Source organism: Anomaloglossus baeobatrachus, chromosome 1 (assembly GCF_048569485.1).
Source record: "Anomaloglossus baeobatrachus isolate aAnoBae1 chromosome 1, aAnoBae1.hap1, whole genome shotgun sequence".
NCBI lineage: Eukaryota > Metazoa > Chordata > Amphibia > Anura > Aromobatidae > Anomaloglossus > Anomaloglossus baeobatrachus.
Window position 1 is genome coordinate 935708714 of NC_134353.1, and position 23499 is coordinate 935732212.

Below are 23499 nucleotides of genomic sequence, written 5' to 3' on the forward strand. Positions count from 1 at the left end.
ACAATCGCCACTAGATGGTGCTGCAACAACATTTAAACAAACATCACTACAAGTGTTATTAGCAATTACGCTATGTATGTTATAACTTTGACATCTGATTTTAAGCCTGAATGGGCAGAACACACATATTTGGTATCGGTCGTGTGCAGAAATGCCGGATCTATCTAAATATAAAATAAATCAATATGATCGGTGGACGGCGTGGAGTGAAAAAAATTCCAACCACCAAAATTTCTGATTTTGGTCCCGCAATATTTTTTTTGTAAAATACAATAACAGGCGATCAAAAAGTAGAATCTGCAGAAAAATGGTATAATTAAAAATGACGGCTCAAGACGCAAAAAATAAGCCATCACTGAGTCCCAGATCCCGAAAAGTGAGAAGGCTACAGGTCTCGGAAAATGGAGACAACAGCGCTATTCTTTTTTGGGACAAACTGAATTTTTTTATCCCCTTAGATAAAAGTAAAAGTAAACATGTTAGTGACTACGAACTTGTACCGACCTGAGGCATGATATGTACAAGTTAGGCTGCTTTCACACATCCGTTTTTTGCTGTGTGGCTTTGCAACCGTTTTTTTTTTGCCGCCGGTTGCGTTTTTTTCCGCATAGACTTGCATTAGCGCCGTATTGTGCCGCATGGCCTTGCGATCCGTCCGGTTTTGCTGCATATTTAGCCCATGCGGCGGCCGGATGGAACGTTGCCTGGCACGTTTTTTTGTGCGGCGATATAAAACGTATTGCGCCGTATCCGGCCGATGCGGCGCGATTTCCAATGCATGCCTATGAACGCTGGATGCGGCGTCCTGCGGCAAAAAACGCATCTGGCCGCCGCATGCGGTTTTTTTGCACTGCGCATGCTCAGTAGCCAGCCGCAACCGTCAAAAACCGGACGGGCAGCATGTAAAAACTTATGCAACGGATCCGGGTTTTTCGGCGTATTCGTTGCATAGGTTTTTGAGTCGGATTGAGCCGCACTGCAAAAAAACGGATGTGTGAGAAAGCAGCCTAAATACAGTGAACATTGTGAATAAAATACCCCAAAACAATTGAGCAATTGCACTTTTTTTTTGCAATTTCACCGCACTTGGAATTTTTTTTTTCACATTTCCCCTCCCCCCCCCATGGAAACTTGTGTGACGCGTCTCATCCAGGTCCTGATATCTCACAAGTTTCCTATAAATGTTCATTACTCCTAGAAAATCTCCAGCTTTCACTTTCACTATCCAGCGTCTAACCTCTCCAGCCTCCCTCTGCCCGGTAACTGCTGATCAGCTGGAGTATAATTTTCCTATTGGAGGAGGCTGCACCTCCCGTCCAATCAGAGCTGAGCTCTGCTCTCAGAGCACAGTTCTGTGATTCTGGCTTTTCTTGGGTAACTCTTCAGTCTTCTTCTTCGGGGTCCCCCATATATCGGGGGCAGGAGGAGGATGTTGCCCCTCATTGTGCTTCTCCTCCAGGTGTCTGCAGTGTATACCGGTGAGTCTGGAGCTGATCAGTGATTGCTCCTTATATTAGATGATTATTATATCTTATTTATGTATATGTTGTGTTGCTGTTGTAGTTTATGTCGAGGGCAGATACATAATTGGTGCAACCTTCGCAGCCGCACAAGGGACCTAAAGTAATGGGGCACATTATCACCTCCAAAGCAGGAGGAAATGTTCATTATGATAGATTTTGGTCTATAAAGAGCCCCTATAAAGTTCTTGCACAGGGGCCTCGTCTGTGAGAATCAATGGTTTATGTATCAATGTATTGTCTATAAGACGCAGAAATCCAGTAGAGAAGCTTCACATGTCGTGTCGCCATAGTGAGGAGGAGATGTCGCTATTTGTGGGGTCTCCGGCCTCAAAGCAGTGAAGCCCCATCTAGACCGGTGCTGTGAATTGTTCTGATGGGTGAGATCAGTGACCTGACGTCATCTAACTTTATAAAAACAGCAGTCACTCATTCAGAATAAGTACAAATTGGCCATTTGTACACTTATATATATATATATATATATATATATATATATTTTTTTTTTAAACAAACTTGGTTACAGATTTTCATATTATACACAACAATATACGATGCTGAAGTTGGTTTCTTATTCGTCCAGTTTCTTATTCGGGGCTGAAGTTGGTTTCTTATTCGTCAGTTTCTTATTCGGCAATTTAGTTTTTTCAGTTTTTTATGCATTTATCAACAAAAATGACACATGATAATAATAAAATACAATGCACTGATGAGCCCTAATATACATACACTCAAAACCAGCTGCGAAAATTATAAAACTGGCAAAAAAATGGGCATCAAAGTGGGCACCGAAGTATGTTAGTGAAAGGGTTAAATGGCTTTGGGCCACTGATCTAACACCAAAATTGCATATCTAGTGATGCCTCAAATCAAACTCAAGTGTCTCCAGCCTGGCCCAAAGGGGTTCTGGGCATCAAAACTGGCATCAAAGTGGGCACACAGCCAATTTTCACAGATTTGAATAAGTAACTGGTGTTTTTGAGGGGTTAAATGGCTTTGGGCCACTGATCTCACACCACATTTACATATCTAGTGATGCCACACATCAAATTCAGATCACTACAGCCTGGCCCAAACAGGTTCTGGGCATCAGAACTGGCATCAAAGTGGGCAAAACCCCAGTTTTCACAGATTTGAATAAGTAACCAGTGTTTTTGAGGGGTTAAATGGCTTTGGGCCACTGATCTCACACCACATTTACATACCTAGTGATGCCACACATCAAATTCAGATCACTACAGCCTGGCCCAAACAGGTTCTGGGCATCAGAACTGGCATCAAAGTGGGCAAAACCCCAGTTTTCACAGATTTGAATAAGTAACCAGTGTTTTTGAGGAGTTAAATGGCTTTGGGCCACTGATCTCACACCACATTTACATACCTAGTGATGCCACACATCAAATTCAGATCACTCCAGCCTGGCCCAAACAGGTTCTGGGCATCAGAACTGGCATCAAAGTGGTAAAAATCCCAGTTTTCACAGATTTGAATAAGTAACTGGTGTTTTTGAAGGGTTAAATGGCTTTGGGCCACTGATCTCACACCACATTTACATACCTAGTGATGCCACACATCAAATTCAGATCACTTTAGCCTGGCCCAAACAGGTTCTGGGCATCAGAACTGGCATCAAATTGGGCAAAAACCCAGTTTTCACAGATTTGAATAAGTAACCAGTGTTTTTGAGGGGTTAAATGGCTTTGGGCCACTGATCTCACACCACATTTACATACCTAGTGATGCCACACATCAAATTCAGATCACTTTAGCCTGGCCCAAACAGGTTCTGGGCATCAGAACTGGTATCAAAGTGGGCAAAACCCCAGTTTTCACAGATTTGAATAAGTAACTGGTGTTTTTGAGGGGTTAAATGGCTTTGGGCCACTGATCTCACACCACATTTACATATCTAGTGATGCCACACATCAAATTCAGATCACTACAGCCTGGCCCAAACAGGTTCTGGGCATCAGAACTGGCATCAAAGTGGGCAAAACCCCAGTTTTCACAGATTTGAATAAGTAACCAGTGTTTTTGAGGGGTTAAATGGCTTTGGGCCACTGATCTCACACCACATTTACATACCTAGTGATGCCACACATCAAATTCAGATCACTACAGCCTGGCCCAAACAGGTTCTGGGCATCAGAACTGGCATCAAAGTGGGCAAAACCCCAGTTTTCACAGATTTGAATAAGTAACCAGTGTTTTTGAGGAGTTAAATGGCTTTGGGCCACTGATCTCACACCACATTTACATACCTAGTGATGCCACACATCAAATTCAGATCACTTCAGCCTGGCCCAAACAGGTTCTGGGCATCAGAACTGGCATCAAAGTGGTAAAAATCCCAGTTTTCACAGATTTGAATAAGTAACTGGTGTTTTTGAAGGGTTAAATGGCTTTGGGCCACTGATCTCACACCACATTTACATACCTAGTGATGCCACACATCAAATTCAGATCACTTTAGCCTGGCTCAAACAGGTTCTGGGCATCAGAACTGGCATCAAAGTGGGCAAAAACCCAGTTTTCACAGATTTGAATAAGTAACCAGTGTTTTTGAGGGGTTAAATGGCTTTGGGCCACTGATCTCACACCACATTTACATACCTAGTGATGCCACACATCAAATTCAGATCACTTTAGCCTGGCCCAAACAGGTTCTGGGCATCAGAACTGGCATCAAAGTGGGCAAAACCCCAGTTTTCACAGATTTGAATAAGTAACTGGTGTTTTTGAGGGGTTAAATGGCTTTGGGCCACTAATCTCACACCACATTTACATACCTAGTGATGCCACACATCAAATTCAGATCACTCCAGCCTGGCCCAAACAGGTTCTGGGCATCAGAACTGGCATCAAAGTGGTAAAAATCCCAGTTTTCACAGATTTGAATAAGTAACCAGTGTTTTTGAGGGGTTAAATGGCTTTGGGCCACTGATCTCACACCACATTTACATACCTAGTGATGCCACACATCAAATTCAGATCACTCCAGCCTGGCCCAAACAGGTTCTGGGCATCAGAACTGGCATCAAAGTGGGCAAAACCCACTTTTCACAGATTTGAATAAGTAACCAGTGTTTTTGAAGGGTTAATTGGCTTTGGGCCACTGATCTGACACCACATTTACATACCTAGTGATGCCACACATCAAATTCAGATCACTTTAGCCTGGCCCAAACAGGTTCTGGGCATCAGAACTGGCATCAAAGTGGGCAAAACCCACTTTTCACAGATTTGAATAAGTAACCAGTGTTTTTGAGGGGTTAAATGGCTTTGGGCCACTGACCTCACACCACATTTACATACCTAGTGATGCCGCACATCAAATTCAGATCACTCCAGCCTGGCCCAAACAGGTTCTGGGCATCAGAACTGGCATCAAAGTGGGCACACAGCCAATTTTCACAGATTTGAATAAGTAACCAGTGTTTTTGAGGGGTTAAATGGCTTTGGGCCACTGACCTCACACCACATTTACATACCTAGTGATGCCCCACATCAAACTCAGATCACTCTAGCCTGGCCCAAACAGGTTCTGGGCATCAGAACTGGCATCAAAGTGGGCAAATGGCCAGTTTTCACAGATTTGAATAAGTAACCAGTGTTTTTGAGGGGTTAAATGGCTTTGGGCCACTGATCTCACACCACATTTACATACCTAGTGATGCCACACATCAAATTCAGATCACTCCAGCCTGGCCCAAACAGGTTCTGGGCATCAGAACTGGCATCAAAGTGGGCAAAACCCACTTTTCACAGATTTGAATAAGTAACCAGTGTTTTTGAGGGGTTAAATGGCTTTGGGCCACTGACCTCACACCACATTTACATACCTAGTGATGCCACACATCAAATTCAGATCACTCCAGCCTGGCCCAAACAGGTTCTGGGCATCAGAACTGGCATCAAAGTGGGCAAAACCCACTTTTCACAGATTTGAATAAGTAACCAGTGTTTTTGAGGGGTTAAATGGCTTTGGGCCACTGATCTCACACCACATTTACATACCTAGTGATGCCACACATCAAATTCAGATCACTTTAGCCTGGCCCAAACAGGTTCTGGGCATCAGAACTGGCATCAAAGTGGGCAAATGGCCAGTTTTCACAGATTTGAATAAGTAACCAGTGTTTTTGAGGGGTTAAATGGCTTTGGGCCACTGATCTCACACCACATTTACATACCTAGTGATGCCACACATCAAATTCAGATCACTCCAGCCTGGCCCAAACAGGTTCTGGGCATCAGAACTGGCATCAAAGTGGGCAAAACCCACTTTTCACAGATTTGAATAAGTAACCAGTGTTTTTGAAGGGTTAATTGGCTTTGGGCCACTGATCTGACACCACATTTACATACCTAGTGATGCCACACATCAAATTCAGATCACTTTAGCCTGGCCCAAACAGGTTCTGGGCATCAGAACTGGCATCAAAGTGGGCAAAACCCACTTTTCACAGATTTGAATAAGTAACCAGTGTTTTTGAGGGGTTAAATGGCTTTGGGCCACTGACCTCACACCACATTTACATACCTAGTGATGCCGCACATCAAATTCAGATCACTCCAGCCTGGCCCAAACAGGTTCTGGGCATCAGAACTGGCATCAAAGTGGGCACACAGCCAATTTTCACAGATTTGAATAAGTAACCAGTGTTTTTGAGGGGTTAAATGGCTTTGGGCCACTGACCTCACACCACATTTACATACCTAGTGATGCCCCACATCAAACTCAGATCACTCTAGCCTGGCCCAAACAGGTTCTGGGCATCAGAACTGGCATCAAAGTGGGCAAATGGCCAGTTTTCACAGATTTGAATAAGTAACCAGTGTTTTTGAGGGGTTAAATGGCTTTGGGCCACTGATCTCACACCACATTTACATACCTAGTGATGCCACACATCAAATTCAGATCACTCCAGCCTGGCCCAAACAGGTTCTGGGCATCAGAACTGGCATCAAAGTGGGAAAAACCCACTTTTCACAGATTTGAATAAGTAACCAGTGTTTTTGAGGGGTTAAATGGCTTTGGGCCACTGACCTCACACCACATTTACATACCTAGTGATGCCACACATCAAATTCAGATCACTCCAGCCTGGCCCAAACAGGTTCTGGGCAGTAGAACTGGCATCAAAGTGGGCAAAACCCACTTTTCACAGATTTGAATAAGTAACCAGTGTTTTTGAGGGGTTAAATGGCTTTGGGCCACTGATCTCACACCACATTTACATACCTAGTGATGCCACACATCAAATTCAGATCACTCCAGCCTGGCCCAAACAGGTTCTGGGCATCAGAACTGGCATCAAAGTGGGCAAAACCCCAGTTTTCACAGATTTGAATAAGTAACTGGTGTTTTTGAGGGGTTAAATGGCTTTGGGCCACTAATCTCACACCACATTTACATACCTAGTGATGCCACACATCAAATTCAGATCACTCCAGCCTGGCCCAAACAGGTTCTGGGCATCAGAACTGGCATCAAAGTGGTAAAAATCCCAGTTTTCACAGATTTGAATAAGTAACCAGTGTTTTTGAGGGGTTAAATGGCTTTGGGCCACTGATCTCACACCACATTTACATACCTAGTGATGCCACACATCAAATTCAGATCACTCCAGCCTGGCCCAAACAGGTTCTGGGCATCAGAACTGGCATCAAAGTGGGCAAAACCCACTTTTCACAGATTTGAATAAGTAACCAGTGTTTTTGAAGGGTTAATTGGCTTTGGGCCACTGATCTGACACCACATTTACATACCTAGTGATGCCACACATCAAATTCAGATCACTTTAGCCTGGCCCAAACAGGTTCTGGGCATCAGAACTGGCATCAAAGTGGGCAAAACCCACTTTTCACAGATTTGAATAAGTAACCAGTGTTTTTGAGGGGTTAAATGGCTTTGGGCCACTGACCTCACACCACATTTACATACCTAGTGATGCCGCACATCAAATTCAGATCACTCCAGCCTGGCCCAAACAGGTTCTGGGCATCAGAACTGGCATCAAAGTGGGCACACAGCCAATTTTCACAGATTTGAATAAGTAACCAGTGTTTTTGAGGGGTTAAATGGCTTTGGGCCACTGACCTCACACCACATTTACATACCTAGTGATGCCCCACATCAAACTCAGATCACTCTAGCCTGGCCCAAACAGGTTCTGGGCATCAGAACTGGCATCAAAGTGGGCAAATGGCCAGTTTTCACAGATTTGAATAAGTAACCAGTGTTTTTGAGGGGTTAAATGGCTTTGGGCCACTGATCTCACACCACATTTACATACCTAGTGATGCCACACATCAAATTCAGATCACTCCAGCCTGGCCCAAACAGGTTCTGGGCATCAGAACTGGCATCAAAGTGGGCAAAACCCACTTTTCACAGATTTGAATAAGTAACCAGTGTTTTTGAGGGGTTAAATGGCTTTGGGCCACTGACCTCACACCACATTTACATACCTAGTGATGCCACACATCAAATTCAGATCACTCCAGCCTGGCCCAAACAGGTTCTGGGCATCAGAACTGGCATCAAAGTGGGCAAAACCCACTTTTCACAGATTTGAATAAGTAACCAGTGTTTTTGAGGGGTTAAATGGCTTTGGGCCACTGATCTCACACCACATTTACATACCTAGTGATGCCACACATCAAATTCAGATCACTTTAGCCTGGCCCAAACAGGTTCTGGGCATCAGAACTGGCATCAAAGTGGGCAAATGGCCAGTTTTCACAGATTTGAATAAGTAACCAGTGTTTTTGAGGGGTTAAATGGCTTTGGGCCACTGATCTCACACCACATTTACATACCTAGTGATGCCACACATCAAATTCAGATCACTCCAGCCTGGCCCAAACAGGTTCTGGGCATCAGAACTGGCATCAAAGTGGGCAAAACCCACTTTTCACAGATTTGAATAAGTAACCAGTGTTTTTGAAGGGTTAATTGGCTTTGGGCCACTGATCTGACACCACATTTACATACCTAGTGATGCCACACATCAAATTCAGATCACTTTAGCCTGGCCCAAACAGGTTCTGGGCATCAGAACTGGCATCAAAGTGGGCAAAACCCACTTTTCACAGATTTGAATAAGTAACCAGTGTTTTTGAGGGGTTAAATGGCTTTGGGCCACTGACCTCACACCACATTTACATACCTAGTGATGCCGCACATCAAATTCAGATCACTCCAGCCTGGCCCAAACAGGTTCTGGGCATCAGAACTGGCATCAAAGTGGGCACACAGCCAATTTTCACAGATTTGAATAAGTAACCAGTGTTTTTGAGGGGTTAAATGGCTTTGGGCCACTGACCTCACACCACATTTACATACCTAGTGATGCCCCACATCAAACTCAGATCACTCTAGCCTGGCCCAAACAGGTTCTGGGCATCAGAACTGGCATCAAAGTGGGCAAATGGCCAGTTTTCACAGATTTGAATAAGTAACCAGTGTTTTTGAGGGGTTAAATGGCTTTGGGCCACTGATCTCACACCACATTTACATACCTAGTGATGCCACACATCAAATTCAGATCACTCCAGCCTGGCCCAAACAGGTTCTGGGCATCAGAACTGGCATCAAAGTGGGAAAAACCCACTTTTCACAGATTTGAATAAGTAACCAGTGTTTTTGAGGGGTTAAATGGCTTTGGGCCACTGACCTCACACCACATTTACATACCTAGTGATGCCACACATCAAATTCAGATCACTCCAGCCTGGCCCAAACAGGTTCTGGGCAGTAGAACTGGCATCAAAGTGGGCAAAACCCACTTTTCACAGATTTGAATAAGTAACCAGTGTTTTTGAGGGGTTAAATGGCTTTGGGCCACTGATCTCACACCACATTTACATACCTAGTGATGCCACACATCAAATTCAGATCACTCCAGCCTGGCCCAAACAGGTTCTGGGCATCAGAACTGGCATCAAAGTGGGCAAAACCCCAGTTTTCACAGATTTGAATAAGTAACTGGTGTTTTTGAGGGGTTAAATGGCTTTGGGCCACTAATCTCACACCACATTTACATACCTAGTGATGCCACACATCAAATTCAGATCACTCCAGCCTGGCCCAAACAGGTTCTGGGCATCAGAACTGGCATCAAAGTGGTAAAAATCCCAGTTTTCACAGATTTGAATAAGTAACCAGTGTTTTTGAGGGGTTAAATGGCTTTGGGCCACTGACCTCACACCACATTTACATACCTAGTGATGCCACACATCAAATTCAGATCACTCCAGCCTGGCCCAAACAGGTTCTGGGCATCAGAACTGGTATCAAGATGGGCAAAACCCCAGTTTTCACAGATTTGAATAAGTAACCAGTGTTTTTGAGGGGTTAAATGGCTTTGGGCCACTGACCTCACACCACATTTACATACCTAGTGATGCCACACATCAAATTCAGATCACTCCAGCCTGGCCCAAACTGGTTCTGGGCATCAGAACTGGCATCAAAGTGGGCAAAACCCACTTTTCACAGATTTGAATAAGTAACCAGTGTTTTTGAGGGGTTAAATGGCTTTGGACCACTGATATGACACCACATTTACATACCTAGTGATGCCACACATCAAATTCAGATCACTCCAGCCTGGCCCAAACAGGTTCTGGGCATCAGAACTGGCATCAAAGTGGGCAAAACCCACTTTTCACAGATTTGAATAAGTAACCAGTGTTTTTGAGGGGATAAATGGCTTTGGGCCACTGATCTGACACCACATTTACATACCTAGTGATGCCACACATCAAATTCAGATCACTCCAGCCTGGCCCAAACAGGTTCTGGGCATCAGAACTGGCATCAAAGTGGGCAAAACCCACTTTTCACAGATTTGAATAAGTAACCAGTGTTTTTGAAGGGTTAATTGGCTTTGGGCCACTGATCTGACACCACATTTACATACCTAGTGATGCCACACATCAAATTCAGATCACTTTAGCCTGGCCCAAACAGGTTCTGGGCATCAGAACTGGCATCAAAGTGGGCAAAACCCACTTTTCACAGATTTGAATAAGTAACCAGTGTTTTTGAGGGGTTAAATGGCTTTGGGCCACTGACCTCACACCACATTTACATACCTAGTGATGCCGCACATCAAATTCAGATCACTCCAGCCTGGCCCAAACAGGTTCTGGGCATCAGAACTGGCATCAAAGTGGGCACACAGCCAATTTTCACAGATTTGAATAAGTAACCAGTGTTTTTGAGGGGTTAAATGGCTTTGGGCCACTGACCTCACACCACATTTACATACCTAGTGATGCCCCACATCAAACTCAGATCACTCTAGCCTGGCCCAAACAGGTTCTGGGCATCAGAACTGGCATCAAAGTGGGCAAATGGCCAGTTTTCACAGATTTGAATAAGTAACCAGTGTTTTTGAGGGGTTAAATGGCTTTGGGCCACTGATCTCACACCACATTTACATACCTAGTGATGCCACACATCAAATTCAGATCACTCCAGCCTGGCCCAAACAGGTTCTGGGCATCAGAACTGGCATCAAAGTGGGCAAAACCCACTTTTCACAGATTTGAATAAGTAACCAGTGTTTTTGAGGGGTTAAATGGCTTTGGGCCACTGACCTCACACCACATTTACATACCTAGTGATGCCACACATCAAATTCAGATCACTCCAGCCTGGCCCAAACAGGTTCTGGGCATCAGAACTGGCATCAAAGTGGGCAAAACCCACTTTTCACAGATTTGAATAAGTAACCAGTGTTTTTGAGGGGTTAAATGGCTTTGGGCCACTGATCTCACACCACATTTACATACCTAGTGATGCCACACATCAAATTCAGATCACTTTAGCCTGGCCCAAACAGGTTCTGGGCATCAGAACTGGCATCAAAGTGGGCAAATGGCCAGTTTTCACAGATTTGAATAAGTAACCAGTGTTTTTGAGGGGTTAAATGGCTTTGGGCCACTGATCTCACACCACATTTACATACCTAGTGATGCCACACATCAAATTCAGATCACTCCAGCCTGGCCCAAACAGGTTCTGGGCATCAGAACTGGCATCAAAGTGGGCAAAACCCACTTTTCACAGATTTGAATAAGTAACCAGTGTTTTTGAGGGGTTAAATGGCTTTGGGCCACTGACCTCACACCACATTTACATACCTAGTGATGCCGCACATCAAATTCAGATCACTCCAGCCTGGCCCAAACAGGTTCTGGGCATCAGAACTGGCATCAAAGTGGGCACACAGCCAATTTTCACAGATTTGAATAAGTAACCAGTGTTTTTGAGGGGTTAAATGGCTTTGGGCCACTGACCTCACACCACATTTACATACCTAGTGATGCCCCACATCAAACTCAGATCACTCTAGCCTGGCCCAAACAGGTTCTGGGCATCAGAACTGGCATCAAAGTGGGCAAATGGCCAGTTTTCACAGATTTGAATAAGTAACCAGTGTTTTTGAGGGGTTAAATGGCTTTGGGCCACTGATCTCACACCACATTTACATACCTAGTGATGCCACACATCAAATTCAGATCACTCCAGCCTGGCCCAAACAGGTTCTGGGCATCAGAACTGGCATCAAAGTGGGAAAAACCCACTTTTCACAGATTTGAATAAGTAACCAGTGTTTTTGAGGGGTTAAATGGCTTTGGGCCACTGACCTCACACCACATTTACATACCTAGTGATGCCACACATCAAATTCAGATCACTCCAGCCTGGCCCAAACAGGTTCTGGGCAGTAGAACTGGCATCAAAGTGGGCAAAACCCACTTTTCACAGATTTGAATAAGTAACCAGTGTTTTTGAGGGGTTAAATGGCTTTGGGCCACTGATCTCACACCACATTTACATACCTAGTGATGCCACACATCAAATTCAGATCACTCCAGCCTGGCCCAAACAGGTTCTGGGCATCAGAACTGGCATCAAAGTGGGCAAAACCCCAGTTTTCACAGATTTGAATAAGTAACTGGTGTTTTTGAGGGGTTAAATGGCTTTGGGCCACTAATCTCACACCACATTTACATACCTAGTGATGCCACACATCAAATTCAGATCACTCCAGCCTGGCCCAAACAGGTTCTGGGCATCAGAACTGGCATCAAAGTGGTAAAAATCCCAGTTTTCACAGATTTGAATAAGTAACCAGTGTTTTTGAGGGGTTAAATGGCTTTGGGCCACTGACCTCACACCACATTTACATACCTAGTGATGCCACACATCAAATTCAGATCACTCCAGCCTGGCCCAAACAGGTTCTGGGCATCAGAACTGGTATCAAGATGGGCAAAACCCCAGTTTTCACAGATTTGAATAAGTAACCAGTGTTTTTGAGGGGTTAAATGGCTTTGGGCCACTGACCTCACACCACATTTACATACCTAGTGATGCCACACATCAAATTCAGATCACTCCAGCCTGGCCCAAACTGGTTCTGGGCATCAGAACTGGCATCAAAGTGGGCAAAACCCACTTTTCACAGATTTGAATAAGTAACCAGTGTTTTTGAGGGGTTAAATGGCTTTGGACCACTGATATGACACCACATTTACATACCTAGTGATGCCACACATCAAATTCAGATCACTCCAGCCTGGCCCAAACAGGTTCTGGGCATCAGAACTGGCATCAAAGTGGGCAAAACCCACTTTTCACAGATTTGAATAAGTAACCAGTGTTTTTGAGGGGATAAATGGCTTTGGGCCACTGATCTGACACCACATTTACATACCTAGTGATGCCACACATCAAATTCAGATCACTCCAGCCTGGCCCAAACAGGTTCTGGGCATCAGAACTGGCATCAAAGTGGGCAAAACCCACTTTTCACAGATTTGAATAAGTAACCAGTGTTTTTGAAGGGTTAATTGGCTTTGGGCCACTGATCTGACACCACATTTACATACCTAGTGATGCCACACATCAAATTCAGATCACTTTAGCCTGGCCCAAACAGGTTCTGGGCATCAGAACTGGCATCAAAGTGGGCAAAACCCACTTTTCACAGATTTGAATAAGTAACCAGTGTTTTTGAGGGGTTAAATGGCTTTGGGCCACTGACCTCACACCACATTTACATACCTAGTGATGCCGCACATCAAATTCAGATCACTCCAGCCTGGCCCAAACAGGTTCTGGGCATCAGAACTGGCATCAAAGTGGGCACACAGCCAATTTTCACAGATTTGAATAAGTAACCAGTGTTTTTGAGGGGTTAAATGGCTTTGGGCCACTGACCTCACACCACATTTACATACCTAGTGATGCCCCACATCAAACTCAGATCACTCTAGCCTGGCCCAAACAGGTTCTGGGCATCAGAACTGGCATCAAAGTGGGCAAATGGCCAGTTTTCACAGATTTGAATAAGTAACCAGTGTTTTTGAGGGGTTAAATGGCTTTGGGCCACTGATCTCACACCACATTTACATACCTAGTGATGCCACACATCAAATTCAGATCACTCCAGCCTGGCCCAAACAGGTTCTGGGCATCAGAACTGGCATCAAAGTGGGCAAAACCCACTTTTCACAGATTTGAATAAGTAACCAGTGTTTTTGAGGGGTTAAATGGCTTTGGGCCACTGACCTCACACCACATTTACATACCTAGTGATGCCACACATCAAATTCAGATCACTCCAGCCTGGCCCAAACAGGTTCTGGGCATCAGAACTGGCATCAAAGTGGGCAAAACCCACTTTTCACAGATTTGAATAAGTAACCAGTGTTTTTGAGGGGTTAAATGGCTTTGGGCCACTGATCTCACACCACATTTACATACCTAGTGATGCCACACATCAAATTCAGATCACTTTAGCCTGGCCCAAACAGGTTCTGGGCATCAGAACTGGCATCAAAGTGGGCAAATGGCCAGTTTTCACAGATTTGAATAAGTAACCAGTGTTTTTGAGGGGTTAAATGGCTTTGGGCCACTGATCTCACACCACATTTACATACCTAGTGATGCCACACATCAAATTCAGATCACTCCAGCCTGGCCCAAACAGGTTCTGGGCATCAGAACTGGCATCAAAGTGGGCAAAACCCACTTTTCACAGATTTGAATAAGTAACCAGTGTTTTTGAAGGGTTAATTGGCTTTGGGCCACTGATCTGACACCACATTTACATACCTAGTGATGCCACACATCAAATTCAGATCACTTTAGCCTGGCCCAAACAGGTTCTGGGCATCAGAACTGGCATCAAAGTGGGCAAAACCCACTTTTCACAGATTTGAATAAGTAACCAGTGTTTTTGAGGGGTTAAATGGCTTTGGGCCACTGACCTCACACCACATTTACATACCTAGTGATGCCGCACATCAAATTCAGATCACTCCAGCCTGGCCCAAACAGGTTCTGGGCATCAGAACTGGCATCAAAGTGGGCACACAGCCAATTTTCACAGATTTGAATAAGTAACCAGTGTTTTTGAGGGGTTAAATGGCTTTGGGCCACTGACCTCACACCACATTTACATACCTAGTGATGCCCCACATCAAACTCAGATCACTCTAGCCTGGCCCAAACAGGTTCTGGGCATCAGAACTGGCATCAAAGTGGGCAAATGGCCAGTTTTCACAGATTTGAATAAGTAACCAGTGTTTTTGAGGGGTTAAATGGCTTTGGGCCACTGATCTCACACCACATTTACATACCTAGTGATGCCACACATCAAATTCAGATCACTCCAGCCTGGCCCAAACAGGTTCTGGGCATCAGAACTGGCATCAAAGTGGGAAAAACCCACTTTTCACAGATTTGAATAAGTAACCAGTGTTTTTGAGGGGTTAAATGGCTTTGGGCCACTGACCTCACACCACATTTACATACCTAGTGATGCCACACATCAAATTCAGATCACTCCAGCCTGGCCCAAACAGGTTCTGGGCAGTAGAACTGGCATCAAAGTGGGCAAAACCCACTTTTCACAGATTTGAATAAGTAACCAGTGTTTTTGAGGGGTTAAATGGCTTTGGGCCACTGATCTCACACCACATTTACATACCTAGTGATGCCACACATCAAATTCAGATCACTCCAGCCTGTTTGGGCCAGGCTGGAGTGATCTGAATTTGATGTGTGGCATCACTAGGTATGTAAATGTGGTGTGAGATCAGTGGCCCAAAGCCATTTAACCCTTCAAAAACACCAGTTACTTATTCAAATCTGTGAAAACTGGGGTTTTGCCCACTTTGATGCCAGTTCTGATGCCCAGAACCTGTGTGGGCCAGGCTAAAGTGATCTGAATTTGATGTGTGGCATCACTAAGTATGTAAATGTGGTGTGAGATCAGTGGCCCAAAGCCATTTAACCCCTCAAAAACACCAGTTACTTATTCAAATCTGTGAAAAGTGGGTTTTGCCCACTTTGATGCCAGTTCTGATGCCCAGAACCTGTTTGGGCCAGGCTAAAGTGATCTGAATTTTATGTGTGTCATCACTAGGTATGTAAATGTGGTGTGAGGTCAGTGGCCCAAAGCCATTTAACCCCTCAAAAACACTGGTTACTTATTCAAATCTGTGAAAAGTGGGTTTTGCCCACTTTGATGCCAGTTCTGATGCCCAGAACCTGTTTGGGCCAGGATGGAGTGATCTGAATTTGATGTGTTTCATCACTAGGTATGTAAATGTGGTGTGAGATCAGTGGCTTAAAGCCATTTAACCCCTCAAAAACACTGGTTACTTATTCAAATCTGTGAAAAGTGGGTTTTGCCCACTTTGATGCCAGTTCTGATGCCCAGAACCTATTTGGGCCAGGCTGGAGTGATCTGAATTTGATGTGTGGCATCACTAGGTATGTAAATGTGGTGTCAGATCAGTGGCCCAAAGCCATTTAACCCCTCAAAAACACTGGTTACTTATTCAAATCTGTGAAAACTGGGGTTTTGCCCATCTTGATACCAGTTCTGATGCCCAGAACCTGTTTGGGCCAGGCTGGAGTGATCTGAATTTGATGTGTGGCATCACTAGGTATGTACATGTGGTGTGAGGTCAGTGGCCCAAAGCCATTTAACCCTTCAAAAACACCAGTTACTTATTCAAATCTGTGAAAACTGGGATTTTTACCACATTGATGCCAGTTCTGATGCCCAGAACCTGTTTGGGCCAGGCTGAAGTGATCTGAATTTGATGTGTGGTATCACTGGGTATGTAAATGTTGTATGAGGTCAGTGGCCCAAAGCCATTTAACCCCTCAAAAACACTGGTTACTTATTCAAATCTGTGAAAAGTGGGTTTTGCCCACTTTGATGCCAGTTCTGATGCCCAGAACCTGTTTGGGCCAGGCTGGAGTGATCTGAATTTGATGTGTGGCATCACTAGGTATGTAAATGTGGTGTCATATCAGTGGTCCAAAGCCATTTAACCCCTCAAAAACACTGGTTACTTATTCAAATCTGTGAAAAGTGGGTTTTGCCCACTTTGATGCCAGTTCTGATGCCCAGAACCAGTTTGGGCCAGGCTGGAGTGATCTGAATTTGATGTGTGGCATCACTAGGTATGTAAATGTGGTGTGAGGTCAGTGGCCCAAAGCCATTTAACCCCTCAAAAACACTGGTTACTTATTCAAATCTGTGAAAACTGGGGTTTTGCCCATCTTGATACCAGTTCTGATGCCCAGAACCTGTTTGGGCCAGGCTGGAGTGATCTGAATTTGATGTGTGGCATCACTAGGTATGTAAATGTGGTGTGAAGTCAGTGGCCCAAAGCCATTTAACCCTTCAAAAACACCAGTTACTTATTCAAATCTGTGAAAACTGGGGTTTTGCCCACTTTGATGCCAGTTCTGATGCCCAGAACCTGTTTGGGCCAGGCTAAAGTGATCTGAATTTGATGTGTGGCATCACTAGGTATGTAAATGTGGTGTGAGATCAGTGGCCCAAAGCCATTTAACCCCTCAAAAACACTGGTTACTTATTCAAATCTGTGAAAATTGGGGTTTTGCCCACTTTGATGCCAGTTCTGATGCCCAGAACCTGTTTGGGCCAGGCTAAAGTGATCTGAATTTTATGTGTGTCATCACTAGGTATGTAAATGTGGTGTGAGATCAGTGGTGCTAAGCCATTTAACCCCTCAAAAACACCAGTTACTTATTCAAATCTGTGAAAACTGGGGTTTTGCCCACTTTGATGCCAGTTCTGATGCCCAGAACCTGTTTGGGCCAGGCTAAAGTGATCTGAATTTGATGTGTGGCATCACTAGGTATGTAAATGTGGTGTGAGGTCAGTGGCCCAAAGCCATTTAACCCCTCAAAAACACTGGTTACTTATTCAAATCTGTGAAAACTGGGTTTTTGCCCACTTTGATGCCAGTTCTGATGCCCAGAACCTGTTTGGGCCAGGCTGAAGTGATCTGAATTTGATGTGTGGCATCACTAGGTATGTAAATGTGGTGTGAGATCAGTGGCCCAAAGCCATTTAACCCCTCAAAAACACTGGTTACTTATTCAAATCTGTGAAAATTGGGGTTTTGACCACTTTGATGCCAGTTCTGATGCCCAGAACCTGTTTGGGCCAGGCTAAAGTGATCTGAATTTTATGTGTGTCATCACTAGGTATGTAAATGTGGTGTGAGATCAGTGGTGCAAAGCCATTTAACCCCTCAAAAACACCAGTTACTTATTGAAATCTGTGAAAACTGGGGTTTTGCCCACTTTGATGCCAGTTCTGATGCCCAGAACCTGTTTGGGCCAGGCTAAAGTGATCTGAATTTGATGTGTGGCATCACTAGGTATGTAAATGTGGTGTGAGATCAGTGGCCAAAAGCCATTTAACCCCTCAAAAACACTGGTTACTTATTCAAATCTGTGAAAACTGGGTTTTTGCCCACTTTGATGCCAGTTCTGATGCCCAGAACCTGTTTGGGCCAGGCTGAAGTGATCTGAATTTGATGTGTGGCATCACTAGGTATGTAAATGTGGTGTGAGATCAGTGGCCCAAAGCCATTTAACCCTTCAAAAACACCAGTTACTTATTCAAATCTGTGAAAACTGGGATTTTTACCACTTTGATGCCAGTTCTGATGCGCAGAACCTGTTTGGGCCAGGCTGGAGTGATCTGAATTTGATGTGTGGCATCACTAGGTATGTAAATGTGGTGTGAGGTCAGTGGCCCAAAGCCATTTAACCCCTCAAAAACACTGGTTACTTATTCAAATCTGTGAAAAATGGGGTTTTGCCCATTTTGATGCCAGTTCTGATGCCCAGAACCTGTTTGGGCCAGGCTGGAGTGATCTGAATTTGATGTGTGGCATCACTAGGTATGTAAATGTGGTGTCAGATCAGTGGCCCAAAGCCATTTATCCCCTCAAAAACACTGGTTACTTATTCAAATCTGTGAAAAGTGGGTTTTGCCCACTTTGATGCCAGTTCTGATGCCCAGAACCTGTTTGGGCCAGGCTGGAGTGATCTGAATTTGATGTGTGGCATCACTAGGTATGTAAATGTGGTGTGAGATCAGTGGCCCAAAGCCATTTAACCCCTCAAAAACACTGGTTACTTATTCAAATCTGTGAAAAGTGGGTTTTGCCCACTTTGATGCCAGTTCTGATGCCCAGAACCTGTTTGGGCCAGGCTGGAGTGATCTGAATTTGATGTGTGGCATCACTAGGTATGTAAATGTGGTGTGAGGTCAGTGGCCCAAAGCCATTTAACCCCTCAAAAACACTGGTTACTTATTCAAATCTGTGAAAACTGGGATTTTTACCACTTTGATGCCAGTTCTGATGCCCAGAACCTGTTTGGGCCAGGCTGGAGAGATCTGAATTTGATGTGTGGCATCACTAGGTATGTAAATGTGGTGTGAGGTCAGTGGCCCAAAGCCATTTAACCCCTCAAAAACACTGGTTACTTATTCAAATCTGTGAAAACTGGGATTTTTACCACTTTGATGCCAGTTCTGATGCCCAGAACCTGTTTGGGCCAGGCTGGAGTGATCTGAATTTGATGTGTGGCATCACTAGGTATGTAAATGTGGTGTGAGATCAGTGGCCCAAAGCCATTTAACCCCTCAAAAACACCAGTTACTTATTCAAATCTGTGAAAATTGGCTGTGTGCCCACTTTGATGCCAGTTTTGATGCCCAGAACCCCTTTGGGCCAGGCTGGAGACACTTGAGTTTGATTTGAGGCATCACTAGATATGCAATTTTGGTGTTACATCAGTGGCCCAAAGCCATTTAACCCTTTCACTAACATACTTCGGTGCCCACTTTGATGCCCATTTTTTTGCCAGTTTTATAATTTTCGCAGCTGGTTTTGAGTGTATGTATATTAGGGCTCATCAGTGCATTGTATTTTATTATTATCATGTGTCATTTTTGTTGATAAATGCATAAAAAACTGAAAAAACTAAATTGCCGAATAAGAAACTGACGAATAAGAAACCAACTTCAGCCCCGAATAAGAAACTGGACGAATAAGAAACCAACTTCAGCATCGTATTATGTCCTATGTTGTGTTGCTGTTGTAGTTTATGTCAAGAGCGGATACATAATTGGTGCAACTTTCGCAGCCGCACAAGGGCCCTAAAGTAATGGGGCACATTATCACCTCCAAAGCAGGAGGAATTGTGCATTATGATGAGATTTTGGGCTATAAAGTGCTCTTATAAAGTTCTTGCACAGGGGCCTCGTCTGTGAGAATCAATGGTTTATGTATCAATGTATTGTCTATAAGACGCAGAAATCCAGTAGAGAAGCTGCACATGTCGTGTCGCCATAGTGAGGAGGAGATGTCGCTATTTGTGGGGTCTCCGGCCTCAAAGCAGTGAAGCCCCATCTGGGCCGGTGCTGTGGATTGTTCTGATGGGTGAGATCAGTGACCTGACGTCATCTAACTTTATAAAAACAGCAGTCACTCATTCAGAATAAGTACAAATTGGCCATTTGTACACTTTATATATATTTTTTTTTTTAAACAAACTTGGTTACAGATTTTCATATTATACACAACAATATAAGGTAATGAAATTATAGACATCAAAACATTGAACACTTCCCTCTTTTGAGGGCATCTCAATTCATCTGGTTAGTCCATTTATCCGATAATTTGTGCAACAACCAATAAACTTTATGCCGAATAGAAAGTTGATTGCAAAGAACACTCACATTTCGCCACATGCTGCAGTCAAGGGGTCCCTATTCATAATGGTATAAATATACACTTCTTCTAGGTATGTATCTTAAAATTTCCCCAGAGTACTCTGAATATCATCCAACAGATACCATTCTGTGTAGGTGAAGGGGGAAACCTAACTATACCTTTTGTTTCAATATAACTTTTCTACGTTTCTTAAAGAATTTCTCCGTTAATTTATCTTTGTTCTTTTCTGTTTCCAATTTTTCAAGCCTGAGCAGAAATGTAACCTGTCCCACCACCTCTTACAAGGATGGAGCAAGTCCCCTCTTAGGCTACTTTCACACATCCGGTTTTTGCTCTGCGGCACACTACGGCACTCTGCAGAAAAACCGCAACTGTTTTTTTTACCACCGGTTGCGGGTATTTTTTGCATAGACTTACATTAGTGCCGTATTGTGCCGCATGGGTTTGCGTTCGGTCCGGTTTTTGCCGCATGCGGCAGATTTAGCCGATGCCGCGGCCAGATGGAACGTTCCCTGGCACGTTTTTTGCTCCGGTAAAAAAAAAACGCATCGCGCCGCATCCGGCCGCTGCGGCGCATTTTTCAATGCATGCCTATGGACGCCGGATGCGGCGCGATGCGGAAAAAAACGCATCCGGCCGCCGCATGCGGTTTCTTCCACTGCGCATGCTCAGTAGCATGCCGCAACCGGAAAAAAATGGACGGGCCGCATGTAAAAACTTATGCAAAGGATGCGGTGTTTTCACCGCATCCGTTGCATAGGTTTTACAGCCGGATTGAGCCGCACTGCTCAAACCGGATGTGTGAAAGTAGCCTAACCATTTCCGAAGGATGGACTTCTTGTTTATCATGGCTATGCTATGAAATAATTTTGGTACATTGGTCTCCTGTGATTGATGCATCTTTTAAGCGCAGAACTCATTTGGGCCGGTCTACAGTGACCTGACTTTGGTGCTTGTCCTCCCTTCTGTGTGTTTTTGGTGGCAGATCAGTGTCCAGAGGCCACAACCCTTGTAAAATCACCAGCTACTTATGTGAATGTGTAAAAATTCACCATTCTCCCACTTTGATGTCCATGTTTGTGCCACTTGTGTATTATTGTCGCCTCTTTTGAGCGTGTTCACCTCCAGGCACTGCACTGCAGTGTATTTTATTATTGTATCGAATTTTTGCTCATTTTGGTAAATGAGAAACTGAACAATTAATGGTAAAATTGGTTTCTTGTTTTCTCCAACATCTTAACGTCTTCTTCCTCCCTCTGCCCGGTAACTGCCGATCAGCAGGAGATTGATTTTCTTATTGGAGGAAGCTGCAGCTCCCGTCCAATCAGAGCTGAGCTCTGCTCTCAGTGCACAGTGCTGTGTTTCTGTTACATTGTGTCGGTCTTGGGTGACACTTCTGTTCTTATCCTCTGGGTTTCCCCATATATCCATCATCCATAAAGTGTGAGAAATGAAATAAGTACCATTGGCAGAGCCGGACTGCCCATCACTAATTCCGAGTAGGATGGTGGACTTCTGCCCTCCTCTAGCTGCTCTCCTCTGCCGGGATGTGCCAGAGTACAGGTCGGCAGTAGGTCCACAAACACGGTCACTACATTGGGAGTCATTATAATAGCACAACACACATAGTCTTTGTGAGGCAAATCCCGGGATATGAAGATGAATTATGACTCCAGTCATAATCCCTCATCACTCCCTGGCAGTGCCCCCTCCCTTCTTGTTCTCAGTGTTCCACTTACACCTCCATGGCCATGTCCTGTGATATGGAAATTAGGTGGCTTGGGGACAATGGACACAGGATGACTCCCTGCCGTGACCCTGTAGTGGGGGCTGCTAGCTAGTTAGCAAGGCTATGGAAATAGCCAGACAGAACGACTCCAGTAAAAAATGGTTCATATCTCGCAAGCCATATTTCCGATAAATATGGCAACCATAAAAATGGTGTCTCCGCATGCGGACGATGCCGGCACACCCTTTTTATGGGAGCAGGACATTGGGAAATGCCCCAGGCGTGATATCAGCCAATGGGGAACTGGCAGACAGGTCATGAGTCCCCTCGTTCTGTAGCTAAATTCATAACTGTCACAATGAGAGCATTGGCGTCCGCCTACGACGCTCCCAGGCAAAGTTATGGCCCATATTCCATGTTGTGGATTGTCCATAACTCAAGCCAGGGGTGGAGCAGTGCTCCCTCTGAGGTCACTAAGGTAGGAGGGGACCTGGATTTGTCCAGGTTGATAACCCTACTTCGGCCATTTTCCAGGGTTCTTTCGCTGGGGGTCACGTGCAGGAAACATCTGTGGGAGTTCCTGGAAACCTGGTCTACAGCGCCCCCCTGTGGCCAGACGCACAAGGTAACTGATTGAATTGCATACCTGTTTGTAAACCATGCTTTATCTGTAACTGTACTCTGACCTATGTATATTCTGTAGATTCCCTATTGTATATATTGTAGTTTCTAGTGTGCTTTAGGCTGATTAAATTATATAATTAATCTTGGGCTGTTCTGTTATCTCGATCTTGAATCCCACGTCTGTGTGTTCGGCTAATAGTTACCGTGAAGCGGTTGGTGGCAGCGAGTTGTGCCAAGGATTATTGTGGGGAGGCCAGTGAGATTCAGGGAGGTTTTATATATTCCGCCCGCGGAGGTCGGGGGAATATATACCCTACTCTCACCGGGGACCCTTCAATAATCGGCATAAGTAGTATAGCGGCCTCCTTGCTTATTGTCGGGCAATTCCATAATTGGCCTGACTATAAGAGGGGCGCTAGAGAGCGCGTCACGTGCTCTGTCTGTCGGTCGGGAGGTATAAAGGAGGGGTGACCCCCACTTGTTACCCCCCGATTGTGACGTACTGGTAGCCAGCGC

At 44.6% G+C, this 23499-nt stretch overlaps 1 protein-coding gene across 2 annotated transcripts in view; it reads left to right on the forward strand.

Moving 5' to 3' along the window:
• The first annotated feature begins 1337 nt into the window (after window positions 1-1337).
• LOC142256551 (class I histocompatibility antigen, F10 alpha chain-like) overlaps window positions 1338-23499 on the forward strand; it is a 154532-nt gene continuing 132370 nt past the window's right edge. Inside the window, exon 1 of one of the 2 annotated variants that reach the window (XM_075328311.1) lies at window positions 1338-1478. In XM_075328311.1, the coding sequence (XP_075184426.1) occupies window positions 1430-1478 (49 nt within the window). In that variant the 5' untranslated portion in view covers window positions 1338-1429. The remainder of the gene's footprint in view (window positions 1479-23499) is intronic. The other variant, XM_075328319.1, reaches the window with a different exon arrangement.